Source organism: Mercenaria mercenaria, chromosome 4 (genome assembly GCF_021730395.1).
Source record: "Mercenaria mercenaria strain notata chromosome 4, MADL_Memer_1, whole genome shotgun sequence".
Classification (NCBI taxonomy): domain Eukaryota; kingdom Metazoa; phylum Mollusca; class Bivalvia; order Venerida; family Veneridae; genus Mercenaria; species Mercenaria mercenaria.
Genome location: NC_069364.1, coordinates 22232639 through 22242002, shown reverse-complemented (window position 1 = coordinate 22242002; position 9364 = coordinate 22232639). Strand labels below are relative to the sequence as shown.

The following is a 9364-nucleotide window of genomic DNA, read 5'->3' as shown; positions in this document are numbered from 1 at the left end:
GCAGTAACAGATGGGGTTCAGTTACTTAGTTTCTAATGTGCAATTTGAAATTCAGTCTATTGGTAAATAGATTTTGTCCACAAAAATAAACACTGTCAATAAACACCACTAAAACCATGATCCGCAAGCGAGTTGTTAATCTAATAAACACCATCAAAACCGTGTTCCAATTTCACATGCAAATGAGCTAATGGATCGCTAATTAACATAATGTGTCATTAAACAACACGCTAATGGAGCGCACAATAAATCGCTCAATGGAACGCATAATAGATCGTATAATGGAACGCATAATAGATCGTATAATGGATCGTATAATGGATTGCTTAATGGATCACATAATGGATCGCTTAATGGAACGCATGTATAATAGATCGCTTAATAGATCACTCAATGGAATGCGTTCCATCAAACAGATAAATTCCTAACTACAGACTGTATTTAATTGAAATCTGATGCATTCAGTTTTGGCAAATCGTTTATGTGACTGGATATATATATAGCCTGGATTTGCAGAGATATGCAGTAACTGTTGAAAAGGGTTTTCTGTTAAAATTATTCAAATATTAATTTGTTAAATAATGTATATAGCAATCATTCAACATTTTCATGATCATTTGGATGCAGTTTTATAAATTATACAAATCATTTGATAAATCATGCAGCTAAAAGAAATTCCAGCTTTAATTTTGTGAAATATGGATAGACAAAGAGAAAAATATATTTATTAACTAGTTTCAATATAAGAAAGTAATATACAGGTCGTTTGAATCAGCATTTCAAAAACTATTGTGTTATGCATTTGATAAATCTTTGAATTCTAACATACAATGAAATCTATAAAGAATCACAATGTTAACATGCATTTATTTATACTGAATTGTAAGTACATGTATTAAGAAAATACCTTTAGTTGTAAATCATAGAAATTAAAGTAATGAAATAACAACCACCATTTTCTCTTCAGTAAATCCATATGCCCAACCCTTACACTTACAACCTACAAAATGCACTAATTTCTGTCCCTTTATATTATACCTTAGATGAGATTACATAACATAACCATAGCAACTAGAAGATCTGCGGTTACGGTACATTTGATGGATTAAAACCATATGTTTCCTGATAAAAGAGGAGAAAGCCTTCTGAATGGCTCTGTAAAGTTAATAACTCGCTTCAAAATCGCGATCCATTTAATGGAACATGTTCCATTAGCAATCCATTGCAACCATTTCTTGATTGTTTCAATGGATCACTAATGGAACGCACTTACAAACACCAAAAAAGCGGTTTTGATAGCGTTTTAATAAGGTGTTTTTATAGTGTTTATTAGAAAAAAAAATTGTTTTGGTCTTGCTACCAGTTGCACACCATTTGGATACTAGCGCTAGAAGTTCGTAAGGTAAATATTTCTAAAGACTGGAGTAAACGAAGAAGTTTGAAAAAGACATATATTGTACATGTACAGTGTTGAACCGGGTCGTCTATCAAATTAGCCTGTAAGTTAACTTTGATAAAAATGAGAATGTTCGCATTAGACATTATTAGTAATTCTGAAACTTCAAAAACATGTATTTGGTACAAAATACTGGCATAGAACTTTACAAAACACGGCTCAATTCATTCTGAAACCGGCCCGGATTGTCCCAAATATGGTCCGGGTTGTTTGGTCCATATTGTCCCATGGTCCGTATTGTCCCAGTACCCAGTGTTACTGTCAATCAGAATATTTTACATGCTATCCACAGTACACGTTTGTCAACTTGTAAACAACTGCACATTTGCATATTTATTTATCACTTTCTGAGCTATTGACCATATCGACATTAAGAATAAATCCCGTTTTCCGGTATTTCCAATAGGATCAGTGGGGGAGGGGGGGGGGGGGGGGGCGGACGAGATGACCTTGTACAATATTAGCGATTATTTTGCCACAACATAAGGATTTAGAAAAGTTCTTACTTTTTCACAATGGAAATGCTATTTTACGACCTCGGCAACAATTTTTTTTTTTTTTCAAAAATAATCTGTTTACCTTGAAAAATGCTAATAATTTCACACCTTCGGTATCGAGCCACGGAAGCGGCAGGGTAGAATGAAAGATAAAATTTCAAAAATAAAGTAAACTTTGAGGATATTTTTTGCTACAGCTTAATTACAACAATGTTTAGTGATAATCTGCAATACATTATTATTCATTTTCTTTGTTTAAGACTTGAAAAAGGATAATCTTAACACTACCGCCATGTAGCGTAATGGCCGATACACCCCTCGCCGTAAAACCGGGAACGGGCGTTTATTGGTAGTTAATACCGGAAAACGGGATTTATCCTATAATGTCGCAAAACATTTTAAGGACGGATTACACCAAACCGGAAATGACTGCTCAGTGTTACATGTGAAGTAGTCCAAAATGTAGTTCCATGCTATGGATGAAATCTGGTATAATGAGTGACATGAGGAGGTGACAGTTAAATTTTTGGCTTATGTTTATTGCTTATAGTACTGAGAATAGATCTAGACCATTTTCATTGTAAATTTCTTGGAATAAGTTTTATTCTTTGCGAAAAATGTCTACCTACGCGTAACTGCTAAACGGCTGTTTTCATGGGGGCATTTTTAGAGGGTGATGTTTCTCAGAACAGATTATTTTTCTTATATTCAACATAACATGTCAATATTTTTCTATTTTTGATAAGAAGACATGTTATACTAAATGACCATATATGGTTTTCTTATCATTGAAATGCTCTAAAGTGCTGAAAATGAGGTCTGAATGTTTTGTTATTAATATGAAATAAATAAGGACTTGAATTGGTAGAGTGTAACCTCGAATGTTTCTCATTGGCATACAGACACTAAATAGAAAAATGGCGCGAAAAAAAAAGGTAGTCGCATAATGGCGGACACAAATAGTCCTTAGTTTTTTTGCTCTGTAGAGCTATTTTCCTTATTTTCTTTGCATTTTTTTTGCTAAAATCACATGACAGATCTATGCTTGACATGTAGGTAGCATTTTCATAATGAAATAACATCATGACAAAATTTTTCATGGAAACTTACATCATACACCACCAGTATAATTTGGGGTCTCATTTTTTAGCTGATTTTGCAGTTAGTGTGTTTGACTGAAATTATTTTTCTTGCATCAAACATAACCCCCACTTTTCTTTTGATTTTTAGTTAGCCCTGACAATATTCTTCAAGAAAATGTAAGTTACAGAAATTTAAAATGGGTCCTGATGTGTGCTGCGGTCATTGGAAATAGGTCAGTTTTATATAGAATAAAGAACAACAACTATTTAGTGTGTTATAACCTATAATGTAGAGTTGGTGCAGCCGTTCTGCGCAGGCGCGGAATTAATATCCATTGGAGCGCACGGCAAAATTACTCATTTTTTTGCATGTCCGCATGCATTTAGTGTATCAGATGCATAATATACTGACTAGAGGTTAGGGTTAGTAGGTTATTAATAAAACCCGGCCCTGCCCGGCCCAAACCACGGAAATAGCCGATTCCGATTGTACGGAAACCACCGTCGACATCGAGAAATCCGGTGTCCATTTCCCCACAGTGACTTCCATTTTTGCGCATGCGCACACAGACTACGTCCGTAGTTTTTGTACATGATGGTTTAGCATCAAATTTCCCTGATGAGACCACGGTCTCATATCACGTGATATTAGCAGGGGAGGCAATCGATATGAACTCTTCAGTGTGGAGATTGCCCGCGGAAGTAACCGAAAGCAAGCTTGAGAATTGAGATAGCTACTCTATTCTAAATAATTCGAAATTCTTCATATTGCTCTAACCCGACTTGAGAAATTCAACTGGTAACTAGAGCGCTTAAATCTCCGCTACCTGTAATGAAAATGTTCAAATAGATTATAAGTAAAGAATTTGTTTACAACATGAACTGTGTATCATTTTTCACTTTTAACCTGAATGTGTAACATTGCAACGGAAGCTTGATGTTAGCAAAACTGGGAATTGGTAGGACGTTTAAATAACTACACGTGCGTGGTAGGACGTTTAAATAACTACACGTGCGTGAATGTTCATATCAGCTTTCAATTTCTGTTTCCTAGCTACCGCAAAATAATGATGTTTCAATAAGTGTACTGAATGTAATCTGTCAATTCTTAGATATATCACACAAATGTAGTTAGTCAAAAAACTTGTTCTTACTACAGAGAAGAGAAGCGAATATAAATTACAAAATTTGAATTTCATATTTATTATGTATACTATTAACAAAGTAACTGTACTATCATCACCATGTTTTCAAAACAAAATATCTCACAAGTTTAACTAACATTGCTTTTCCCTTGCTCTTTCAATCGCCTGTTCAACATCCTCTTGCCTATACCCTCTGTCCAGAAGAAGCAAGGATGCCTTACTATTCAAATCCTCTATCAGCTGATCAGGAACAAGACGTTTTTTCACGTGTTCACATGGAGATTCCTTTAAACATTGAAAGCATATCAGTTAAAATAATAATATTGATGTTCGAATAAGCCGGATGGATTTAAATAAAATTAATTGAAGAGTTCCGGTTTAAATCTCTAAACTTCCATGAAATTCTGCCTAACATCGCAAAAATAAAACAAAAACAAAATGAGTTATACCGCTGTCACCCAAAAGTAAGATTGTGAATATCTTTATTTGACGGTCAAAAATGTATAAATAATTCACATAGATATATTGCTTAAATGTTACCCTAGATAATCTGACAGGTTCAGTTGAATTCATCAATAGGTCGAAACTATGGGTCAGCAGTCAATATTGCTATTGAAAAGTCAGTTCAAAGATTTTTTTGATCATTTAACTATTCCTGTTTCGTATTTAATATATGACTGATATCAATCATACTGTCGGATATTAAACAATGTCAAAACAAGGACAAAAGCCACATCGAAAGAACAATGTCGCACATACATCATCCTATTAATGAATGGTGACTCGTGACTTAAAATTAAAACAATTAGTGACGTTTAATATACATTATAACATAGTTCGATTTGTTCATCAGTTAAACAAAGGATGAGGTCAAGTGTTTTATATTGACACACTGACTTGCGAGAGAATATTATCACGGCAATTATAAATAGTTGTTAATCATGTTTATTTTCAATCACCATTGCATCTTTTCCATCCATATTATACTGTGCCCATTTTATAAACTCTTCATCCACGTGTAGCTTTAAAAAGTCACAATCTGGGAAATATTTAGCATGCTCTATCCAAGGATCATCATCTTTTTGCCAGTCTTTCATCCCTCCTCCGCAGTAAAAGCATCTTACAAAGTCTCGGCTTCCTTAACAGAAATAAAATTACTAAAATTTACAATTAACTACAATTTATGTGTGGAAATTTTACCCTGCGTCAGCAGCAAAATAATATAAATATTTTTCTTTATCTAAATCAGTTTATATAGTCATTTTAACAGTAAGAATATAAAACAATAACTTTCCATTTAACAGATTAATTTCGTATTCAAAAAATGTGCATTTATCTATTTTAGAAATACTGTTTCGAAAAAAACATGAGTCTTAGATAATTAGATTATTCAATATAAATAGCAGTGTTTTTTCTGTTTTGTTGACTATTCGAATGAATAATTCATTAGTTTTTACAAATTCATACAACAGCTATCAAACTTCGTCATCTCGCTATTCTTTCAAAACATGTTAGTCAACGATTTGCAAAATCGATTTGCATTTTGTTTAACGCGCATTTGCGTTAGTTAAAGAATGTGATAAATAGAGTAGGTATTTTCGTGGTTAGTGATTTAACGTTCTGAAAGTTACAGTACGATTATCGGATATCATGGCCAAATATCACAAAAAAAACAAAAAAACAATGCAACATAAATCGATTTTACCACCGGGTTACTATCAATGTATTATTTTTATGGCTTTGCAATAGATATGCCTCCTCTATATTTATATCATATATACTATCTATTTAAGTATCATGCACTAAAACAAAGTGTATTGTTACGTAACAGGTAAAAATATAATAAGGTAACTAGATATCTTCGTATGCGGAAGAGAATTAGTGGCAGGTGCATTTTATTTATTGTGTTTTATACATAGTTGAAATTTTGAGAGTTTTGTATTCTCTATGTTTTCTCTGCGACTGTCAATGACCAAAAATGTTAATGGCTACTTCACCCTTAGAAAATAAAAAAAAATATAGTGTATAGTCAAGTACATCATGTAGGGACTTAAACATATACTTCTTTACTTAAATATATGATCTACCCTAGCTTTTACAGCTTTTTCCATATTTCCGCTATATATTTGTACCTGCATTTACATCTATAGTATGCTCCAGAGGTACGGACTCGCACTAAGTCAAAAAAAATCCATATATAGTCAAAATGGTGCAATATTCTAAGAAATCATGTTTGGCAAAGAAGTGGGATCGTTGAAGTTCATGTAATAGAAGGCAAAATGTATATTACCAAACAAAGTGATCCCCATTATTCTCATAAGCAATTCAATGTACATGATATGAACAGTAACGGTCTCTGAGGTGTAAATTTTACAAAACTTTAATATAATTTATAGCTTAACTAACCTAAACACCCGATCTCAATTATTGGTTTAATTTGAAAGTTTATGCAATACATATCAAGTGAATCCATTTAGTAGACAAATTAGTGAGCATATATTGCCGTCGGTAATGGTAATAAGTTATAGATCACCTGTTGTATAAATTATTGTTTTCACTTCGATGCGCTTCGTTTACACTGCAAATATTTCAAAAGAAGGTCAATAAATATGTCCCACCCATCCTAACATATCAACATTTGAAAAAAAAAACACCCTCATTTTAGACAGATAGAGTTGGTTAACATGATATGTGTTGTCGAATGCATTTTAATATGTCTGAGAATATGACAGCAAAATATGTCCGTCCCTTTGCATTAAACTCAAGTACCTGTAGCATAAAATCCCGCACTCGATAATTCTTCAATAGCGATCCCATTTGTTGACCAGTCTTTGAATGTTGCCACGTCGTTGAATGTTGCCAGTCTTTCCGTTGCCATGGAATAATCAGGATTCTTTGGTCTTCCAATTGAAATTCCAGGATAACGATCCATTGTTTGGTCAAAACCAGCACTTAACTACGATTGTGATATATCTAACTAATGTGGAAAACCATAAGAAACTATTTATAGTATGCAATTATAAGTTGTTTAAAATAGAAAGATAAAAATTTGAGTGCGTATATCATACAAAAAAGAACCAATAGTTCATTAAACATTTTTTTTACATTACTGAAATCCTTCATAAAAGCATTTTTACTGATGTAAACACCATTGCGTGTTTGACTTGAAGCCATTTTTAAACGTTCTTTTCATGAAATTCTACTTTTATTCTACTTTTTGTTTGTTTTGGTGCATTCCTTTCTAGCTCATCAACATTTTGGATATTTACTTTTGAAACTTTATTATGTTATCTTTATTGAGATAAATTAGTAATATATCCATGTTTATTAACATGAAAAAATTCTTCATCTGAAAAGAATAAAGAAAGTACAGAAACACTTGAAATTAGCAAAGAAGCTGATGAATTTTAGATAAAGACAACATCATAATGAGGAAATCGAGATGAAATGACTTCTGAAATTATTGAACGAGCTGAAAACCATCAAAATGACAATGGAACAAAAGGAGAAAGAGAGCACAAGAGAAATTGATAAACTTAAAGAAGAAAAAGCTTGTTTGCCCTTGGAACTAGAACGTATCAAACAAGATCATTCAGAATATCCAAGAAACAATGGTGTAAAATGCAGAATGGCTTGAAGGCATTGCAAATTACAAACTAACAACCGTATCTGCTAAAAATGTGTGCCCTATCACATAAAATAAATATATTGATATTTGATAGTAGTTAAAATATAGTTTTACATAAAGATGAAGGTAATATAAGTATTGTATGTACTTTTATACAGTTAAAATGATCTTTCTTTTCAAAATATTTCGAAATATAGCGAAAATCCCGATAATAGTATAATTGTACAAATATATGTATTGTTTTAGATTTATATGACAGTTTTAAGTACACCTGAACTAAGAAAAATGAGTTTTACAAGTTTCATTTGAGAACATATTATGAACTAGTAAGCTTTTAAACGTTAAAAATGTATACCAATCGAAGTAAACCCTAATCTAAACCTTACTATTATGGCCGGTATAGTATAGACTTAAAACATATTAGGAAGAAATATTTATTGACATGTTTATTATTTTTACCCACAAAACTGGTATCCCGAGGAGTAATTGAAAATATTACTTCCCTGTTTCGGGGCTTTTCCGTCCCGCTTCCAGGTATAGCACATGTACATGTAGTAATTTTAGAACAGGTAACAAATCATTTTCATATCAGCTACTATACTACATGAATAGATATGATGTATTTGAACTTTTTTAATAATCTTTTTATATGCAATATAGGCACAAAAGGTTATTTTCTTTGGATTTAAAAACATCATAGTAGAAGTAGTAGTAGTAGTAGCAGTAGCAGTAGCAGCATCTAGTAGTAGTAGTAGTAGTAGTTGTTGTTGTAGTAGTAGTAGTAGTAGTAGTAAAAGTAGTAATAGTAGTAGCAACAGTAGCAGCGGTAGCAGTAACAGTAGCAGTAGCAGCAGCAGTAGTAGTAGCAGCAACAGCTAGTAGTAGTAGTAGTAGTAGCAGTAGCGGTAGCAGCAGCAGGTAGCAGTAGTGGTAGTGGTGGTGGTAGTAGTAGTAGTGGTGGTGGTAGTGGTAGTATTGGTAGTAGTAGTGGTTTTGGTGGTAGTTGTAGTGGAAGTAGTAGCGGTGGTAGTTGTACTTGAAGTGGTAGTGGTGGTGGTGGTGGTGGTGGTGGTGGTGGTGGTAGTAGTAGTGGTGGTGGTGGTAGTTGTAGTGGAAGTGGTAGTGGTGGTAGTGGTAGTTAAAGTGGTAGTGGTAGTGGTAGTATACCAGATTCAAACAGCACCTTTTTCATAATAAACACGTTCAAGGTGGCTTACATACAAAGGCATACAATACATACAAAGGCAGATACGAAGGCGGCCAAATCCATCCATTACTAATACATACATCTGGCCAGAGGGGCAGAGCACAGGAATGACCAAAGAATAGAGAAAGATAGTGTTTGAAAAAGATGTATGAAAATGATATATCAAACTTTCTGTACTAAACGCGACTGCTGATACGCCTTATTTGTAACTTTGAGCGTTATCTTCCGTAAATTTACGTCCATCTCAGAAATTTAGCGGGGACCCATAAACCATGTTTTCAATAAAATCGATATTTAAATTGCCTTAAGCTATATCTAACTAATGGCTCATTGGACACTTGTTTTTACT

The 9364-nt window shown here is 33.3% G+C and overlaps 2 protein-coding genes across 4 annotated transcripts in view; one reads left to right on the top strand and one right to left on the bottom strand.

The window, feature by feature from the left end:
* The window catches only part of LOC123551167 (titin homolog), a 280515-nt gene that overhangs the window by 192574 nt on the left and 78577 nt on the right, over positions 1-9364 (top strand). The window lies entirely within an intron of this gene.
* LOC128556569 (baculoviral IAP repeat-containing protein 7-like) lies at positions 3828-7166 on the bottom strand. The gene is made up of 4 exons (XM_053542079.1): positions 6950-7166; positions 5140-5318; positions 4318-4465; positions 3828-3862 (listed from the first exon to the last, which is right to left on the bottom strand). The coding sequence occupies exons 1-4, from the start codon at positions 7110-7112 to the stop codon at positions 3828-3830; spliced, it is 525 nt and encodes a 174-aa protein (XP_053398054.1). The 5' UTR covers positions 7113-7166.

Coding starts and splice junctions, on each gene's coding strand:
- LOC128556569 (XM_053542079.1), bottom strand. CDS start 7,112: ATGGATCGTTATCCTGGAATTTCAATTGGAAGACCAAAGAATCCTGAT. Junction 4,466..5,139: donor TGGATGGAAAAGATGCAATG/GTGATTGAAAAT, acceptor CAATGTTTAAAG/GAATCTCCATGTGAACACGT. Junction 3,863..4,317: donor AAGAGCAAGGGAAAAGCAAT/GTTAGTTAAACT, acceptor TTTTCATTACAG/GTAGCGGAGATTTAAGCGCT.